Source organism: Ochotona curzoniae, unplaced genomic scaffold (genome assembly GCF_017591425.1).
Source record: "Ochotona curzoniae isolate NIBS_2020 unplaced genomic scaffold, NIBS_Ocur_1.0 scaffold_4683, whole genome shotgun sequence".
NCBI classification, from domain to species: Eukaryota; Metazoa; Chordata; class Mammalia; order Lagomorpha; family Ochotonidae; genus Ochotona; species Ochotona curzoniae.
The window spans coordinates 19,371,788-19,392,656 of NW_024467121.1; the positions used below are offsets into that span (position 1 = coordinate 19,371,788).

General features: G+C 43.2%; 1 protein-coding gene across 1 annotated transcript in view; it reads left to right on the top strand.

Annotated features, from left to right (window-relative positions):
- Positions 1-3,254: 3,254 nt before the first annotated feature.
- Positions 3,255-20,869, top strand: part of MCM10 (minichromosome maintenance 10 replication initiation factor) — a 31,018-nt gene continuing 13,403 nt past the window's right edge. Inside the window, exons 1-10 of the mRNA XM_040968132.1 lie at positions 3,255-3,332; positions 6,906-7,238; positions 9,414-9,515; positions 9,664-9,800; positions 12,113-12,291; positions 13,873-14,038; positions 15,920-16,087; positions 16,446-16,562; positions 18,037-18,236; positions 20,179-20,279. Coding sequence (XP_040824066.1) covers positions 3,305-3,332; positions 6,906-7,238; positions 9,414-9,515; positions 9,664-9,800; positions 12,113-12,291; positions 13,873-14,038; positions 15,920-16,087; positions 16,446-16,562; positions 18,037-18,236; positions 20,179-20,279 — 1,531 coding nt within the window. The 5' untranslated portion in view covers positions 3,255-3,304. The remainder of the gene's footprint in view (positions 3,333-6,905; positions 7,239-9,413; positions 9,516-9,663; positions 9,801-12,112; positions 12,292-13,872; positions 14,039-15,919; positions 16,088-16,445; positions 16,563-18,036; positions 18,237-20,178; positions 20,280-20,869) is intronic.

Genomic DNA, 20,869 nt, shown 5'->3' on the forward strand with positions numbered 1-20,869 from the left:
CACGCGGGTGCAGGGTCCCAAAGCTTTGGGCCGTCCTCCACTGCTTTCCCAGGCCACAGGCAGGGAGCTGGATGGACTGCTGGGGTTAGAATCGGCACCCATATGGGATCCCGGGCGTGCAAGGCGAGACCTTAACCACTTGCGTCACCGCGCCGGGGCTTGTGCTCTTAAATGGAGCATTCATGTTCCATTCAGGAAAAACAATCAGTATATATGTCACTAAGATTATATACTTTCCACTCATTCTAAAGTTGCTTTTAATTCTGAACATAGGAATACATGCAGTGGATTAGCCTTATACACCATGCAAGTATTTGTGAGAGAAAGCAGTTCCTAAATAATGCCTCAGGAAAAACAAACAAACAAACCTTTAAATGCCATAAAGTCATGCCACAACTCTTCTACTTCGGTGCTTTGAAACCATGCGGAAAGCCCGGTGCTGGCGCGGTAGCTTAGTAGCTAAAGTCCTCGCCTTGCACATACCAGAATCCCATATGGGCATCCATTCTAATCTCAGCGGCCCCGCTTCCCATCCAGCTCCCTGCTTGTGGCCTGGGAAAGCAGCCAAGGACAGTCCAAGCATTAGGACCCTGCACCAGTGTGGGAGTCCCAGAAGAAGCTCTGGGCTCCTGGCTATTTTAATCAGCTCAGCTCCAGCTGTTTCGGTGAGTGAGCCACCGGACAGAAAATCTTCCTCTCTGTTTCTCCTCCTCTCTATATATCTGCCTTTCCAATAAAAAATAGAAATCATGTAGGAACTAAATATAACCCTGAATTCTGAAACCACATGCTTTAGTATTAGGAAAAAATATTTTGACCAAAATAAATACATAAATAAATCAATATGATGAGTTCTCAGCGCCCAAAGCCAGTTACAATGAACAAAATAGAAGGCCCACGATTTATTATTCTACAATAGTCGTTTCGGGTCACCCAGCTTTCACCTCATTGTACAGAGGTGAAGCGGGCACCCACACGCACGGAATTTCCTCAGAGTAGAAGCAGACAATGTTGTTCTGTTTGTTCCTGAGTGGAAACATCTCCATTGCACACCAAGCTGCCACAGCTCAGCGGAACGGGCCGCGGCAGCCTCCTCCACCGCTCCCGCCTCGGCACGCCTGTGAGGGCAGCGGTACCGAGCGGACAGTGCCCCGCGGCTCAGGCGCAAACTTCTCCGCCTCACTCATTTCCCCTTCACCTCAGAGAGCTCAGGGTCCCAGAGGAAAAGTACCTACTTAACTTCCCCGGCGCTAGAAGGCGCCAGACGCCTCTTTTTCCTTTTTTCCCAAAAGACAAGCCTTGACCAACCGGAAGTTCTCTTGCCCTCAATAAAGAGGGCGCTCGGTGACGTGGTCCAATCAGATTGCTTTGCGATGCATTTTTGTCCAATGGGCGTCGCTCTGACGTAGCCAATCAGGATGGTCTGCCAGTCGTGTGCGTCTGACGACAGCGGTGGGGGGCGGAGTCCAGTTGGAATTTTGGCGGGTTCGCCTGTAGATCAGAAAGAGGAGCTGGCGCCGGGAGTAGGTGAGCTTGGGGCGCTCGGGGTCTGCAGTGATGCGCGCGCGGTCGCCTCGCGCGTCCGTGAGCGGGGCTGGGGGAGGCTGAGCGCGAGAGGTCGGGGTGGGCGAAATCTGAAAGCAGCCGGCGGCTGGGAAATGGCGGAGCCTTCTGCTTAAGGGGAAGTCAGGTGAGAGGGTCGGCAGTAACCTCCCGGGCGAGGGAAGCATGGACGTGTTCAGGAAGTGGAGAGCAGACCCGCTGGGCCGCAGCGCCATTTGAAAGGTGGATGTAACAGACGGAAGTTGGAATAGGCCGCAGAGGGCAATCACCCACTTTGTTCCGTAGGCTTTAAGTGTTTCGTTCTGAAACCTGGGGAGGATCACTAAGGAACTTCAGACACAAGATTAGTGCTGACTTACTCTAGACAGTGGGCAGTGAATTCGGACAGGGAGTGGAAAGGGTGAGGATGTTTTAGAGGTAGAACCTGTGCACTTTGTTGGCGGGCCCTGGGTATCAGGGCAAGCGGGTGCATGGGGCAGGGCAGGGTGCTTATAGACAGGAGCAAGACATCTCAAGAGCATCCAGTCCATCCGATTGTCTGGTAGATAACACGGGATGCAACACATGATGGAATCCATGGAAATAAAAGGAAAGCCTTGGGCTTGTCAAGGTCACGTATTTTCAAGAGCGCTTGTAGGCTTACAGATTTTCTGTATTTCATAGAGGCTCCCATCTGCTGGTTCATTCCCCAAATGCCTCCCTCAGTTGGGGCTGGGCTGACACTGGAGCCAGGAGCCAAGGACCCCTGGATCCAACTACTCGGAATGATCATCTGCTGCCTCTCAAGGCATACATTTGCAGGAAGTCGGAATTGGGAGCCAAAACTGGGAGTCAAGCCCGGGTGCTCTTGGGGGGGCTGAGAACTTTGGACTACTAGGTCAAATACAGTTTCAGAAATCGATTTCTTAGGTGTGAAAAATGGGGCAGTTCCCAGAGTCCCCCCATGGCTATTTTAATTAGCTTTGCAGACTACTACTCTGGGCTTTGCTAGCTGGTGTTCAATTAAATCTTAACAAAGGCAAGAGCTGAGTAAGATCAGATGCTAAGCTGGTGTGGAAAAATAAACATTAATGTGTTACAGTCGATAAAGGATACTATCCTCATATTCAGACCAGCCTCAGTTTGTTTGTTTGTTTTTAATTTTCAATTGGAAGGGCAGATTTACAGAGAAAAGGAGAAAAACAAATCTTCCATCCACTGACTCATGCCCTGAATGGCCTCAGTGGCCAGAGCCCAGCCAATCTGAAGCCAGGAACTTCCTTCCAGGTCTTCCACGTGGGTGCAGGGTCCCAAGGCTTTGGGCCGTTCTCAACTGCTTTCCCAGGTCACAAGCAGGGAGCTGGATGGGAAATGGAGCAGCCTGAACATAAACTGGTGCTCACATGGGGTGCCAGTGCTTGCAAGGAGAGGAATAGCCTGTTGAGTCATTGTGCCAGGCCCACCTCAGTGATTTTGGTTCATCTCGTTGGCGTTACCTAGTATAGCGTGAACTACTCTGTACCTCTGGTGAGTTCCATGACCCTAGTTTAAAGACAGGTCAGAGAGGACTGCTTACATATTAGAACGTGAGGAATTATCAGAGTCTGGTGACGCCTGTGGTTGGTGTGTGGAGTACTTGTGAGATGCTGGGTGGGTTACATATGTGCTGTGCATCGAGGGTAACCTTTCCAATGGTGATTCCCCACAGCCTGGATCCTACATTGCTCATCTCCTGGACCCCAATCTCCCTTGGAAGTTCCCTATGCATCCTTCTCTTGACCACATGGATGGTAAGGCCTGGTTCTTTTCCCAAGTTCTTTCTGCTTTATGGAAAACTAACCATGAACTTGTCTGTTCTCACAGATTGCTCCTCTACCCTCCGGCATTGTCTAGGTGGTTCATGAGAAATCTACCCTAGTCACTGAATGTTATTTGTTTTATTTAGGCTTCTCCTTCTAGCAACAGAGCTTTCCATCTCATAATGATAACTAATATGTACTTACAGTGACCCGATTACTGCTCCGGGGTCCTTACGTGTCTTAATGGATTGAAACCTCAAAAACAGCTTGGAGACAGGAAAACAGTGATGGTCATGTCCACCTATCAGGGCAAGTGTTTGAACCAGGCAGTCAGAAATCACATGTAATATTGGAGTCTTTTGAAGTAGCTTTAGCTTAAATAGTCCTGCCTTGTTCATTTTCTTCATTTTGCAGAGGTACGTGTAAAATGTTTGCCTGTTGAAGAGAATTACCAAGCTTAGCCTGAAGCAGCACAAGTGACTGCACTGGCCATGAAGAGACTCTGACAAATCCAATGTGTATTCTTTCTGGTTGCATAATTGAGTTCATTGTCTAAAACTGGATGTGTTTAAGATTTACTTTCGTGGCAAATTGTATCAAAAATTTAAATTTTACAACCTAAGTTAAGAAGAAATCAGACGGGGCCCAGTACGATGGCCTAGCGGTTTAAGTCCTCGCCTTGAATGCGCCGGGATCCCATATGGGTGCTGGTTCTAATCCCAGCAGCTCCACTTCCCATCCAGCTCCCTGCTTCTGGCCTGGCAAAAGCAGTCGAGGACAGCTCAATGCCTTGGGACCCTGCACCCATGTGGGAGACCTGGAGGAGGTTCCTGGCTTTGGATCAGCGCAGCACCAGCTTTGCGGTCACTTGGGTAGTGAATCTTGGGTAGTGAACGGAAGATCTTTCTCTCTGTCTCTCCTCTCTGTATATCTGACTTTGCAATAAAAATAAATAAATCTTTTAAAAAAACAAAAAAGGAGAAATCAGATGAGCCGATCAACAATCACAAAAATTTTTCTGTTATTGTTTACTTGAAAAACATAGTTAGATCTTCCATTTGCTGATTTAATTCACAAATTGCCGCAACACCCAGGGATGGGCCAGACCAAAGCCAGAAGCCAGGTAGAAGGCAGGGGCCCAAGCACTTTGGCCATCTTCCACTGCTTTCCCAGGCACATCAGCAGGGAGCCAGAGTGGAAGCGGAGCAGCCAGGACTCCAGCAGTGTTCAGCACTACAGTGCTGGCCCCAGCCAATAAATAGTCCTTTTTTTTTTTTTCTTAATTGCAAAGTCAGATACACAGAGAGGAGGAGATACAGAGAGGAGGATCTACCGACCACTGATTCACTCCCCAAGTGACCACAATGACTGGTGCTGCGCTGATCCAAAACCAGGAGCCAGGAACCTCCTCCAGGTCTCCCACGCAGGTGCAGGATCCCAAGGCTTTGGGCTGTCCTCAACTGCTTTCCCAGGCCACAAGCAGGGAGCTGGGGCTGCTGGGATTAGAACTGGTGCCCATATGGGATCCCGGCACTTTCAAGGCAAGGACTTTATCCACTAGGCCACCATGCCAGGCCCCAATAAATAGTTCTTCACTTTACTAATAGTCCAGGAAATGCAGGTCAAAGCAGTGAGAAACCTGTTTAAAGCATCCCATCAGACGGTCAGCGTTTTCTAAGTGACATCAGATACTGACAAGGTAGTAGGGAAAAGTGGTACCTGTATATATTGTGACAATTTGACATCTAGTAAAATTGGAAAATGTGTATGCCATAACCCAGCAATTCCATTCAAGAAGCATATATGTGCAAGAACAGATGTGATTTCAGCATAATTAGTGGAAAAATTGGAAATAGTCCATGTGTCCTTTATTGGAAAATGGATTAATACAATGTACTCTTTTTTTCCCCAGAAGTTTTTTGTAAGAGAAATAAAGATGCTTTTCTGTTCTCTGGTTCACTCCAACTGTCCACAACAAACTGAAATAGGCCAAATCAAAGCTAAGGGCCAGGAACTCCGTAGAGTTCTCCCATGTGGACGGCAGGAAGCCAAGCACTGAGCCATCTTGTACTGCTTCCTAAACACATTAGCACTGGGCCTGGGGCAATGGCCTGGTGGCTAAATTCTCGCCTTGCATGCCTCAGATTTCAGCTGCTTCACTCCCACACAGCTCCATGCTTATGACCTGGGAAAGCTGTAGAGTATGGCCCAAACCCTTGGGAACTTGCACCTGCATGGGTGACTCAGAAGAAACTCCTGGCCCCTGGCTTCAGATTGACCCAGCTCTGGCCATTGTGGCCACTTGTGGAGTAAATCAGCAGACTAAAGATCTTTCTCTGTATCTGCTTGTCTCTGTAAGTCTGCCTTTCCAGTAAAAAAAAAATAAAATCTCTAAAGCAAAGCAAAACACATTAGCAGGAAACATTAACATGAGATACTCAGACTCAAACCAGGTTCTCTTGTGGAATGCAAACATCACAGCTAAACCCACAAGCCTCAGTGCTTCCCTGTTGATAGACTGTGCAATACAGTATAGCAATACAAAAAAAGAATGAAAAATACATGTTTATTTGTTATTTTAAAAGGTGCGCTTACTTATTTGAAAGGCAGAGTGATGGAGAGTGAGAGAAATCTTCCACCTGCTGATTCACTCCCTAAACAGACACAACAGGTGAATCTGGGTCAAGCTGAAGCCAGGAGCCAGGAACTCTATTTTGGTCTCCCACATATGTAATCGGGGTCCAAGTTCTCAGACCATCTTCTGCTGTCCTCCCAGGCATGTTAACAGAAGCTAAGTCAGAAGCAGAGTTGCCAAGGCTGAAACCAGCGCTCTGATACGGAAGATTGATGTCCTAAGTGACAGCTCAATCCTCTGGTACAATACAGGCTCTCAGTTTAGGTTAATCTTACAGGCAATGTTAAATGACCACATTACACAGAATAATACAGAAGATCTGGAATGCATGTGTAAGAATTTTTAGAACAATCTAATATTCTGTACTGATTATGGCAGTCTATATATGTGAAAGCATGAAAAATGAACCAGGTACCTTAAGATTTGAAAGTGATGGCAGAGGACAACAGAAGCAATACTAAGGAGTTGGAGTGAAATGTGACATGATTGAGTGTATCGGTAAATTGAACAACATTAAAGGCAAGAAGTAGGTGTGATAAAATGTTAGTGATGGCTGATGATGTAGTCCTATTTTACATGCCCTTCTCTATATTAAAAAAAAATTCGGGCAATTAGAAAGTGAGGGAATATATGCATCTAAGGCCTGAATCTATGTCTAATGTGTTTTTTCAAGTATTCCCTTGCCTTTGTTAGTTAAATTTTTATGGAAGTTGTCTCACTAGTTAAAGTAGTCCAGGTAAAAAGTGCCTTTTAAGAAGCACCTGGGAAAGGGAGGTGAGGGAAGAGAGAGATCAGGCAAAGTAGCGACTCTGTACTCTGCAGTCATTTTAACTGCCCTGCCAATGTTTGAGTTAACTGTGCTTGTCATTAGCAGTTTTTCTTAATGTAGGTTTAATTTCTGTCGATTGTCTTCTCCTCTCCACCCCCAGGAGAAGATGATTTGTCAGTGCTGACCGCCCTGCTGGAAGAGAATGAATCAGCCTTGGATTATAACTTGGAGAACTCACGACCCCAAGAGGAGGGTAGACCCGACACGTTTGATGAGCTCTTTGATGCTGATGGTGACGGGGAGTCTTACACAGAGGAAGCTGATGATGGGGAAGTGGAAAGGACAGAGGACCAAAAAGACAATGTGGCCATGCTGTTTGGAGACGTAGGGGACTTAACAGATGAAGAAGAAATTCCTACACCACAATCAACTGAAAATAAAGTCCTCCCAGCTCCTGTACCCGGTCAGGAGAAAACTAACCAAGAACTACAAGGTATTCTCAATTAATCTCTTCTTTCTAGTTTATGATAATCTGGATGGAGACCACCAGTCTTGAATTTTCATCAGAATAGCTACTGGCTTAAGGTAGAGATAAATGACTTTGTAAAAACATAGAAAGTGTATAACTTGACAGGTGAAGTATGTAATGGCAGCATTCCAGTGTACATGGGCACCCTCATATCAGTGCCACCATCTGTAAGTGGTTCTCCACAGAATGGCCCTAACACTTTTCATCCTACTGTTTTGGGATTTATATGCCTGCAAAGCCAGGAAAAAATGGACAAAAACAAGGAAAGAGAGAGGTAGGACTCTTCTATCCATTGATTCACTCTTGGTTTTTGGCTTTGTTTTTGTTTTTTCTTTGTTTGCTGAGAGTCAGGTAGAGGGGGACAGAAAATTCCATCTGCTTCTTCACTTAACAAGTGGCACCGGACCAGGTCAAAACCAGAAGCTAGGAACTCATTATGGGTCTCCCAGATAGGTGGCAACGAACGAACTGTTGGAACCATCACCTGCTGGAATAAGTGGCAGAGCCAGGCACTGTGTCATGGGCATCTCAAGGATCACCTTAATTGCCAGGCCAAATCCTTAACTTTTAAGTTATTACATTCACTGGTTAGCTGTTTCTTGTAATTCAAGAACCAGCTTTTAGACATGAGAGTACTTCAAAAAGTTTGTGAACAATGAAGGTAAAAGACAATGCACATTTTTCATTAATTTTTTGAAAGCCCCTGTCTTGCATTATCTCAATTTATGAAATAAACATCATTCTTTGACTCCTAAAGATGTGCTGAACATATAATGTTTGTAACCTGCCAGTAGCACAGACTTTTATCTAGCTTGGGTAATAATAAAGCAGGTACGTCATTGTATTGTCACTATCAAAATTTGAGGGCAGAGGGTATACAACAAAAATATTGCTAGCATTTTTGTCATGTGAAACATTTTCCCTGGATAAATTCTTTTTTTATTATTTATATAAAATGAGTAAATTTCATGTTTTACATGATACACATTTAGAAGCACAGGGGCTCCTTCTCCCTCCACTGTCTCCCCTCCCTTATTTTTTTTTTACCCCAAGGTAGTACAGCGGCATATTCCTTCATTTTGAAATAGCAAGCTTAGCATTCCAATATGTAAAGATGTCATGACGTGGCAGGTAGAACAAAAAGAAATAAGTGGAAGTTCTACTGTTTGGGAGTATAGACACAGCTAGGAATGGCATTTAATTGCAAGTATGCTAATCTTACTTGAAGAGATTATTTTTTAAAACTCTGTATATTCGTTGTCATGAATCGGCACACGATATTTGTCTTTTGGCATTGGCTTATTTCACTAAACATAGTTGTTTCCAGCTGGATTCATTTTGCTGCAAAAGATAAGATTTCATTCTTTTTTTGTGGCTGGATATTTCATAGTATGTATGTACCACATTTTCTTCATCTAGTCATCAGCTGGTGGGCATCTGGGTTGGCTCTGTATCTTAGCTGTTGTGGATTGAGCTGCTATAAACATGGAGCTACAAATAGCTATCTAATATGTAAATTGCATTTTGTTTGGAAATATTCCCAGAAGTGGGGTGGCTGGGTCGTATGGTAGGTCTATTTTCAGAGAGCTGAGAAATTTCCATACTGTCTTACATAATGGTTGGACCAGCTTACATTCCCACCAATGGTAGGTAGATTAGCATACTATTTTTCCCCACAACCTCATCGGCATTTACAGAGAGAAGGAACAAAAAGTTCTTCCATCCACTGGTTCACTCCTCAAATGGCTGCAATGGCCAAAGATGAGCTGATTCGAAGCCTGGAGCCAGGAACTTCCTCAGGGTCTTCCACATGGGTCCAGAGGCCCAAGGATATGAGCCATCCTCCATTGCTTTCCCAGACTACATGCAGGGAGCTGGATGGGAAATAAAGCAGCCGGGACTAAAATTGACACCTATATGGAATGCTGGCACTTGCAAGTGCAGGATCAACTTGTTGAGCCACTATGACAGTCCTTGTCCCATTTCTTAACTGGATTGTTTGTTTTGCTGTTGTTGACATTCTGGAGTTCCTTATGAATCCTGGATATAGTGCTGAATCCGTTGAATAATGTGCAAATATTTTCTCACATGTTGTTGTCCTGGTCTAATTCTTACATCAAGTGCATTTTGCTTTCCTAGATGAACTAAGAAAGTTGCAAGAGCAAATGAAATCTTTACAAGAGCAGCTCAAAGTAGCAACAATTAAACAACCTTCAAGTCCAGTCCTGCATAAATCCACTGGTAATAAGACTTTGATTCTGGTAAAAGTATACATTCTTGTCACTACGAAATTGCAACATTGCTTTCTGTACCCAACTCCTTACAAAACAGCCTTCGATCCCCTTCCTCCATTGGCTTTTCCTAATCTCTTTTCCTTTAAATCAAGTAGGTAAGTCTCCACGCCCACCTCTTGAGAAGAAAATTCGGAGGATTCAAGAGTCAACATGCTTTTCTGCAGAGTTGGATGTCCCTGCTCTGCCAAGAACCCAGCGGGTGGCTCGGACCCCAAAGGCTTTGACAGGTGTGGTCTCAAGGCCTTCCCAATCCTGTTCCGTTTAAAATACTTTTTAGTGCTATTGTGCTGGGTGTGGGCGTGGGTGACTTTCATGCATTAGCTCTGTCTGGTGTTTACATTGAGAAAAGTATGTTTCTTTTTTTTATTTTATTTTTTTTTTAAAGATTTATTTTTATTATTTTTTTTCATTGGAAAGGCGGATATACAGAGAGGAGAGAAAAGTATGTTTCAAGGAAAGGAGAACCATATGATCTATTTTGTGACATTTCTCTTTAATTCAAAATACATAGTAATGTTTAGGTACATGGTAGATATTTACTACTTAGCTGGTCGAAATTCTTATCTATATAGTCTTAACAGTTTTACTTGAACTATACTAAGTGTAACCAGTGGCTTGGACTCTTGTTCTATAAATGTGGAGATTTAAACTTTAGACTTGTGAGATTAAGGCTTGTATATCCACTTTACAAAGTGCCTGAAGCCAGGTTGCGTTAAACCAGAGTCCATCCTGTAGAAGAAACTTCTTTACCAAAAGAAGAATGAAATCCTTTTTAAGCAAAAACTTACTTAAAACAACAATGAGGAAGGAAGAAGTCTTTGGAATTGGTTTTGTTGTGTTGCCTCAGTTTGTCCAGTGTGAATATTCCATCAAGACCTAAGGACAAAATGATCTAGAGATAACATAGCCTGAAGGAAGCAGTGCTTGGTGGACCACATGAATAGCCTTGGCCGATGATACAAAGTTGGGGAAACAACTGAAGCCTTGGGATGTTGATATTGACAAGAAACTATATTCAATGTTACCATTTAGGAATTGTGTCCCTCCCAAGTTGGGACCTTTGTCAGTCAGAGTTCTTATTATACAATGTCCAAAGTTTGCTGGAGTGAGTAGAGTGCAGACATGCTTTACAGGTTCCACAGGTCAAGGGTTGTCCCAGCCCCTGGTTGGGAAGCAGTGATCCAAAGCTGTTTATCCTTCACCTTTGAAGGGTAAACAACACAGACTCTATGTAAGAAAGCAATTTCCTTTTTTTTTTTTTTTTTTTTTTTTTTAAGAATGATTTATTTTTATTGCAAAGGCAGATATACAGAGAGAAGGAAAGACAGAGAGGAAGATCTTCCGTCCAATGATTCACTCCCCAAGTGACCGCAATGGCCGGTGCTGTGCTGATCCGAAGCCAGGAGCCAGGAACCTCCTCCAGGTCTCCAATATAGGTGCAGGGTCCAAAGACTTTGGGCCATCCTTGACTGCTTTCCCAGACCACAAGCAGGGAGCTGGATGGGAAGTGGGGCTGCTGGGATTAGAGCCAGTGCCCATATAGGATCCTGGCATGTTCAAGACAAGGACTTTAACTGCTAGGCCACCACGCTGGGCCCAAGAAAGCGATTTCATTAAGAAGGATGCCCAAGACATTCTGATCTTAGGAGCATTTTCAAGCACTTTTTTTTTTTCGAAGATTTATACATTTTTTATTTGAAAAGTAAAGACAAAAAACTTCCATCTACTGGTTCACTCCTCAAGTGGCCTCAATGACCAGAGTCAGCTGGGTTGATCTGAAGCCAGGAGCTTTCTCTGTATCTCACACATGGGTGCAGGAGCCTAAGGACTTGGGCCATCCTCCACTGATTTCCCAGGGAGCTACATCAGAACTGAAGGAGCCAGGATTCAAACCAGCCAGCGTATAAGATACTGGCTTAGCTTGTTACACCAATATGTTGGTCCCTAAACACTACTAAAATTCAAAAAAATTACTGCCTCAAGGATATTTAATGCTAACAATAGTTGGTAGAATACACTGGTGCCCCCACCCCAGAGATAAAGTATAATAGAATAAAATGAAAAAGAAAAGAAAGAGGAGCCAGCTTTGAATTTGCTGGAAGTAAGATTTGCTTTGTATGTAAAGGATTCTGTCCAAACTGTTTGTTATATCCATTGCAAAGAGTAACTGTTTTAACTGTGCTAATACAGTAGTCTTTAGCCACATGTGATTATGTATATCAGAAATATATTTCATTAGGAATGCTTGTTAGTTTTAGGTGACCAATGGCCACCTAAAATGTGATTGGCAGCTATTGCCATGTTGGATAGCACTGATGTAAAACATTTCTGTTTTCACAGAAATTTCTAATAGATCACACTGCAGCAGATCTTGAGTATAGGACAGAGATGTTTTGTGGAATTCCTTCATTTGCTCCAGATTTAATTATCACTAGTGTTGACTGAAAAAAAAATTCCATGAAAACAAATGCTGTTTTCTGTGTATGATTTTTCTATTTATTTAATTCTTATGCTTATTTTTTTTCTAATGTTAATTTTCTAGAGCCCAAAACCTTACCAACTTCTAGGATGCCCACTGCTCCCTCCCAGCCACTCCAAGCTATTCCTGGGAATAAGCCTAACGGGATGACAAGAGATCAGAGAACAGAGGCTCCAAGACGTCCCCAGGAGGCAACTCCACAGATGCCTGTCTCCACAGAAGCCTTCTCAGGCTTGCGGCTCAGGTCAGCAGCTTACCACCCTCTCACTCCACTGCGGTGCACCTCCAGGTGCACCTGAAGATCAACTCCTCTCTGAAGATCAACTCTTTCAGAAATGCTGAGTTTGTAAAGCATTTATGCACAGTACTAGCAGCCTTTGAGAACTAACATTACTAAACTGAACTTAACATTCAGGTAGGCTGTTGCATATTGCTATATATTAAATTTTGCTCAGTATAATTGCAAGTAAAATATTTAAGGGGGTCTTTTCCTTGTTTATATAATGACTAAACAGTGTGCTTCTGTTGAAAGGAAAAAGGCAACTAAAAAGATACTTCATCAAAAATTGACTGATCCAGGGCCTGGCTTGATAGCCTAAGTGACTAAGTCCTTGCTTTGCACATGACAGGATCCCATATGGGTGCCAGTTCATATTCTGGCTGTTCTACATCCCACCCAGCTCCCTGCTTGTGGCTTGGGAAAGCAGTCAAAGGCAACCCAAAGCCTTGGGACCTTGCACCTGCGTGGGAGACTTGAAAGAGGCTTCTGGCTCCAGACTTTGGATCGGCTAAGCTCCAGCCATTGCGGCCACTTGGGGAGTGAAACAGTGAACAGAAGAGCTTCCTCTCTGTCTCTCCTTCTCTCTGTAAATCTGACTTTTCAGTAAATAAACAAATCTTTAAAAAGAAAGAAAGAAAAAAGATGCAAAAAGTGACTGTTAACTCCTGGAAGTCAGGCAGAGAGAATTTCTACATCCAGCTCAACACTCACCTTTGAAGATCCTGTGTTCTTTCAACTCGGTGGTGGCCTTGCTCTTCAGAAGATGTTTGAGACAGTGAAGAAGCATGGTTTACTCAGGCTTCTTTCTGACTATGTAAAATTTTCAAAGGTGGCACAGAGAAAAGCAAAAGAAAATTCACCAGATTTTGGCCAGTCATTACGAATAAGAATGTAGTAATTGATGACTAGCTCCAAAATACCCCTATTGTCAGATTAAAATATTGGCTAAGGACATCCAATTAGAAATAGCAGGAACTATGAAATATCTGCAGTGCAGATAAAATTTAAGTGTCTTTTTATGGATGGATTTGTGATTTTGTAATGAAAGCAAAGAGATTATTTTAAAGATATTCTATGATGTGTAATTTCTAAGACCTTAAAGAACTTGTGTGATCTTTCTTATTTACTGTGTAAACTGTATATCTACATCCAAGGCAGAGTAAATCTAGTTTTTAAAATGATTAGTGACAGACAGTTAAGATACTGATTGGGATGCTTGCGTCCTGCATTGAAGTACCTGTGTTTGTGGCGGTGATGATGGCTCAAGCCGTTACCCTGGTGAGAGAGCGAGGCTGGGTTCCCAGATCCCGCCTGCTGGCTGCTGCAGATACTTGTGGAGCAGACTAGTAGTTAGGAACTCTCTCAGTTTCTCAAAATAAACTTTCTGTTCATCTGCTCTAAAAATCTGCCTGTCTGTACTCTATAACTAAGTTCTCTAAACTTGGTTAGAGGTTTCTGCCATAGTACTGCTCCTTACTACCTGGTAAAGTGCCATGTAATCTCAACTGGAAAAATAATCTACTAATTGCCGGTGTCTTGACCCAGGAAACCTCGAGTATCCTCCACAGAAATGACCAAGAAGATGACTGGCCGAAAACTGATCAGATTGTCCCAGATCAAGGAAAAGATGACAAGTGAGAAGCTGGAAGAAATAGACTGGGTGACATTTGGGGTGATATTGAAGAAAGTCACCCCACAAAGTGCTAACAGCGTAAGCCATTTTGTTCATTTCTTAGCTGTTTCATGGCAGTCCAACAGTAGGAACTCTTTCTTTAATTTGTTACCCACGACCTGTCAGTATTTCTTTTCTTTTTTCCTTTTTCGTTTTAAAAAGAGAGAAAGTTCTTCCATCTGCAAGAGCTGGGGCTGGGTGAGGTGGGAGTATCATCCAGCCCCTAGAACACCATTTGGGTCTCCACATGAGTGCAAGAAACCAAGACCAACCACTTTCCCACACACCTCTGCAGGGATCTAGATTGGAAGTAGAGCACCTAGAACTGACTGGTACCGGTGCTCATATGTGATGCTGGCATTGCCTGGCAGCAGCTTAAGCTGATGTGCCACAATGCTAGTCACAAGTATTTCTCTTCTGTTATAAAATTGCTGCATAGGGTTGGTATCCAAAGGCATCTGTGTAAAGAATGTGCTATTTAGAGAACATCTAGTTGTCCTGTAGGGGCTTTTTGTTGTCTAAATCACTCCGATCACGTTCCATTTGTCATTGTCTCTGGTGACACATGGTTATTTTAGAAACATAATAGTCCCCATTGCACAGGAAAGGAGCAGGTATTCAGACAGGCTGAGCTCATAGAGTCTCTGGAGAGTCCCATTGATGTGAAATGCTAATCACAAAAGTGCTGAACTCACTGGCCTGTGCCAACGGAGTATGTTTAGTGACTGTTGAAAAGGATCTAGTAAGTTTCAAAAGCACAGCTGACTGAGGCATACTGGGAATGTTTAGTTGCCTGACAAGTCAGAGAACCTGGATTTGAAGCATTATTGCCCACTTGAAACAGTATGTATTTTAAGTTGACCCTGCAAAGGGCTCATTTCCTTATCTGTAATATGAAGGAGCTGATTTTCATTATATTGGAAATGTCTCCCATCTCCAAGACACTATAATTAATCATAATCAGTACTGGTTTTATGCTCAAATTTAGATATCAGCTAGTCTTATGTTTTTTATGAGTTGAGAGAATTTATTATGATCAGCATCATCATTATATTTCAGAGACAGAGAACTCCCTTTGTTTGTTCATTTCCAAAACGCCGCATTGGCCTGGGACTGAGCTAACTCTAGGAGCCAGGAACTTAATCCTGGTTTCCCATGTGTCTGACAGGACGCTAAGTGATTGAGCCAGCCTCTGCCTTCCAGCATCCACATTAGCAGTCAGTTGGAGTCAGGTTATCAAACCCAGGCCCTCAGGTATGGGTTGGTGGCATCCTGACCACTAGACCAAATGCCCACTGCCAGGAAGTCAGTGCTAAATAACTAGGATCTACTCTAACTCTATTACCTTGGAAGTAAATGGTTGTATCACAAGAGATTATAATAACATTGAGATGATAGATATGAAATCTTATCCAAGAAAAACAACTACAAATTGATGAAAGAATAATTATAATACTTGAAGTCCAGGCAGTAGTTCATCAGAACCTATAGCCATGCCATCTTGGGATGCCCTTCTGAAATAGCTTGATTCAATATTGCTCACCTTGTCATTCTTTCAGGTCATTTTGGTTTTGTTTTTCAATTCCTGCAAAAGAAGTTGTGCATGATTTTTGTTTCGAGTTGTATTTCTTCGGATATTTAGTAGTACCTCTCTGACATGTTACAGTTAAGTAGTTTTCATTACATGATGTTTGTTGTCTTCGAAGCAAAGAGAAGGACAGTACTATTCCACTGACAGTTATTGTTAGCAGATCGTCCTTTCCTTTTGGTTGGCTAGAGGCTTGCCTCTCCTCTCTGAAATGGGGAGCCCAGAGGAAGAATTAATTTGTATATATTTTTTCATACTAAAAACCTTGCACCTTAAAGGGAGGTAGTGTAAACCATAGTTCAAAAACAATCAAGAGTAAATATTTGTTCTAGGGGAAAACATTTAGCATCTGGCGGCTGAATGATCTTCGTGACCTGACGCACTGCGTGTCGTTGTTCTTGTTTGGAGAAGTTCACAAACAACTCTGGAAAACGGAGCAAGGCACTGTCGTGGGGCTACTCAATGCTAACCCCATGAAGTCCAGAGATGGCTCAGAGGAGGTAAGAAGTGACTCCTGGGATTCGTTAAGTGTCTTTGCTAATTAGCTAAGTTTTTAAAAAGCATTTCTATTAGTCTGCCTCCGGAAAATTAGTTGTGCTGAAAGGAAAGTGAAGTGGCGAGGACATGACTCAGCACCCATATGGGATCCATATGTGTAAGGCAAGAATTTAGCCAATGTGCCATCATACCAAGCCCTCTGCACTCCCATTTCTGAAACCAGAGAGCACTGGCTTCAAATTAAGTTAGACAGTAACTTTCTTAGGTGACCACCAGCTATTCTTTATACATGGCCACAATTTTTTCTGCTCCTACTCATACCCTTCCTTCTTTTATTTCATTTTATTTTTTTCATTACAGGTGTGCTTATCTATTGATCATCCCCAGAAGGTCCTAATTATGGGTGAAGCTCTTGACCTGGGAACCTGTAAAGCAAAGAAGAAGAATGGAGAACCATGCACCCAGACTGTGAATTTGGTTAGTTTCAATCTTGTTAGGATTATTATAGAAGAAAACTACCAGGCATAGACAAACTGGTGGTACTTCAGCTATCATGACTGATTTGGAGCTATTCAAAGTGTGATTAATAACTACCAGCTTACAAAGCTGAGGCAGGGGATGGGCAGGGGGATTTTGAGCTCTCAGGAAGTTGATCTTTTGTTGCTTATTGACTGGGACATATTCAATCTAGTAATTTTTAGCAGATTCAAAGTTGCACAATAATTGTCACTATACATGATCTCAGAATATTTCACTACCTTCCAAACTCCATACCCAGGAACAGTCATCCCCCAGCCTCTTCTCTCCCTGCCCTCCCTCTACTTGGTGTGTCTGTTAACTAGCCTTCCTGAGTGTTTCATATATTGGATTCACAGTATGGGACATTTTGTGATTAAGTTCTTCTTAGCATAATATTTTCAAGGTTCATCGTTTAGATTGCATTTATCAAGTACTTGAGTCGTTCCAATGGCTAATTTCCCATTGCATTCATATGCTGTGTTTTCTTTATCCATTCATTGGTTGATAGACATTAGGATATTTGCCTGTTAGAAATAATGCTGCTAAAAGCATTCACAACACAAGTTTTTGTATAAATATATGTTCTCAATTCCCTTGAGCGGATACCTGAAAGTAAAATTGTTGGGTCATGTGGTAACTCGAGGTTTAGACTTTGGACGTGCTCCCAACTGGTTTCCAAAATGCTGCACCATTTTAAGTTCTCACCCTCAGTATGTCAGGGTTCCCATTTCTTCACATCGTTGTTAACACTTGTTACTGTCATATTTTTATGGTCATAGCTCCTCTTCACCTGTTTTTGAAAGGTTTTTCCCCCAGAGGATGAAAGGGCAGCTTTTAGTTTCGTTGTTTGGATTTCTCTCATTCCTTCCCAAAAGATACACCAGTAAACAGGAAATAGAAAAGGGGTAGGAAACAGATGGAATGTGGGTGGGAGTCCTATCTGCTGCACCAAACACCTGTTCCCAGTGTGTAATGTGTGCCATTCAGGGTTTCAGGTGTTCAACCACCAGTTCAGTCAGTTTCACAACTTTCCATCACCTCATTAAATACCCTGCACTCATTAGGCCGTCAGCGCCTTCCCCTTTGCCCGGTGTCCCTCTTACCTGCTTTACTCAGTGCTTTTGCCTGCTGTGGATATATCATACAAAAAGAATCATGCAGTGCAGGGTTCTGCCTCTGCTTCCTCAGCAAGGTTGCCCCATTCATTGTCGAAAGAAGCGAAGGGTATGTTCTTTTATCAGACCAGTGCTGTAAGAGGAAATGGCAGGAAGAGCTTCTGCCTCTCAGTATCTGCACAGCCTTTCCACTTGGGGCTGGTCTCGGAGGTGGGTGCAGAAGAGTGCGCTGTGAGGATGGCGGACAGGAAAGGCATGTGCACCATTGTCTGTTGTCCAGTGCCCATGTTCCAGTGCAGCCGCTCTTCCTTTTACAGAACGAATGCGAGTACTGCCAGTATCACGTCCAGGCGCAGTACAAGAAGCTCAGTGCAAAGCGAGCCGATTTGCAGTCCACTTTCTCCGGAGGGCGGATTCCAAAGAAGTTCGCCCGCAAAGGCTCCAGCCTCAAGGAACGGCTGTGTCAAGATGGCTTTTACTATGGAGGAGTTTCCTCTGCATCGTATGCAGCCTCGATGTAAGCTATTCTTGGTGTTTCTTAGGGAGCAGGGTTTTGTTTGGTTGTGATTTCCTGCAAGTATTGGATGCCATCCTACTGCCTATAACAGGGTAGATAAAAGACCTCTTTGATTCCCAGGCAGAGAGGAGAAAGAAAATACCAGAGAAGAAAGTCATGTCGTGATGGGAAGATTAATTCTCTCTCTCCTTTCTGTAACCCTACCTTTCAAATAAAAGTAAAATAAATCTTTGAAGAAAAGGGGCTATAGGAACCAGCATTGTGGCATAAGAGGTTAAACCACCAAGTGCAATGCAGATATCCCGTATGGGTACGAGTTTGTGTCCTGGCTGCTCCTCTTCCAATGCAGCTTCCTGCTAATGTACCTGGAACGTAGCGGCAGAACATAGCCCAAATCCCCGGGGCTCCGCACCCATATGTGAGACCCAGAGAAAGCTCCTGGCTCCTGACTATAGCTGGCCTCGCCCCAGCCATTGTGGCCATTTGGGGAGTGATTCAATGGATGGAAGACAGAATCTCTGTTTCTCTGTAACTCTGTCTTTCAAATAAAATAATTCCTGAAGAGAAGATACAGCCGAATCAAAAAGAGAAAGTTAAAACCACTTATATAATTCTTATACTTAGAAAACTGTTAGTTCCTTGTAATATATTCTTCCAGTTGTTTGGGTTGTTTCTGTTTGTTTTTGTTGGTTTTGGTTTTTACGTTTTTGGTGCTATGAAGTGAGCACAATGTGCCAATATTTTATCACCTTAAGTATTTTTGTGGGTTTTTTGGGGGGAGGAGTCATTTTGTTTTATTTTGTTTTTTATAACTTTGGGTTTTTATTCACATAATATGTATTTTTGTAGGGCCCAGGGCAGTAGCCTAGTGGCTGAAATGCTCGCCTTGCGTGCACCAGGATCCCATATGGGCACGGGTTCATGTCCCTGCAGCCCCCTTCCCATCCATCTCCCTGCTTTGTGGCCTGGGAAAGCCATTGAGGACGGCCCAAAGCCTTGGGCCCTCCACTCACATGGGAGACTCAGAGAAGGCCCTGACTTCAGATCAACTCAGCTCTGGCCATTGCAGCCACTTAGGGAGTAAATCAGTGGACAAAAGATCTTTCTCTCTGTCTCTCCTCCTCTCTGTATATCTGACTTTCCAATTTAGAAAAAAGTTTTCTTGTAAAACATTCACTTTTTTAGTGGCTACATAATAATTTTTTAAAGATTTATTTTTATTGGAAAGTCAGATATATGGAGAGGAAGACCTTTCATCCGCTGATTAACTCCCCAAGTAGCAGCAATGGTCAGAGCTAAGCTGATCCAAAAGCCAGGATCCAAGGAGCTTCTTCTGGGTCTCCCAATTGAGTGCAGGGTCTTAAGGCTTTGGGCCATTCTCCACTGCTTTCCCCAACCACAAGCAGGGAGCTGGATGGGAAGTGGGGCCACCAGGACACAAGCTGGCACCCATAATATTTCTTTTTAAAGATGTATTTATTTTGAAGGCAGAAAGACAGGGAAGGAGCAGTATACTGGCATCATAGGCAACAGTGTAACCCATAAGATGGGCCCTCGCAACATTCCATGTCATGACTTAAAACAGTTCTCTGTGGATATACATGAATAGAATTTCTAACTTATATGCTAAGCTTAATAAGTTTTTGCATGGTCTTGAATTGTTTTGAGAAAGATTCCTAGACTTCTAAATCAAGCATTATTGGTTTTTTTTTTTTTAATTCTTTTTTTTTTAAATTCTTTTTAAATATTTTTTTATTCTTTTGCCCTTTTAGGATAGCCTCACATTTATTCGTTGGCTCTCTTGTTTTTCTTCTGGGTCACAGTGCATAAAGCAGTTGTGCTACAGGGCCACAGCACTCGGGCTTTTGAGTATTTGACAGTTACTGAGCATTTGGGCCTCTGCAGAGCGCTGACATTGAGTGGGTGACCTTTGTCGTTTCAGGGCAGCTGCTGTGGCTCCCAAGAAGAAGATTCAGACCACGCTGACCAATCTGGTTGTGAAGGGCTCAGACTTGATCATTCAGGAAACACAACAAAAGCTTGGTAACTTTGTTCCTCCATACTAAATGTCTTCCTCTGTACAATTTTGTGGACTGAAAATATCAACAACTTATATTCCCAAAGTTTAATTTTCCTATCGTATCTTGGCTAAATATTTTTTATGGTTTATTTGAGAGATATAAATAGAAAGAGCTCCCATTTACCAGTTCATATACCAGAAGCCCACAACACCAAGGGCGAGGCCACGGTCCAAAGCTGATAGTAGGGAGCATAACCCAGGTCTCCCATGTGAATGACAAGAACTCAGTGTTTGAACCATCACTCTGTGTCCCAGAAAGCACATTTGCAGGAAGTTGGAGTGAGGAGCCAGGGCTGGGGATCAAACCTAGGTATTCTGATGTGAGATAAATTCATCCTCACTGGTACTCTAAATACTCCTGGGTCAGATTCTTAATGCCCAGCATTAGAAGAAGAGAAGGTCTCCCCCAACCATGTGTACTTGTGGTCAGTTTAGCATGTGCTCTCATCCATAGTGCATATTCTAGATCAGTGCCTGAAGTGACTCTGGTGGGTATTATAGCACAAAGAATTGAGCAGCAACTTGGAACTCCCACATCAGAGCACCCGGTAAT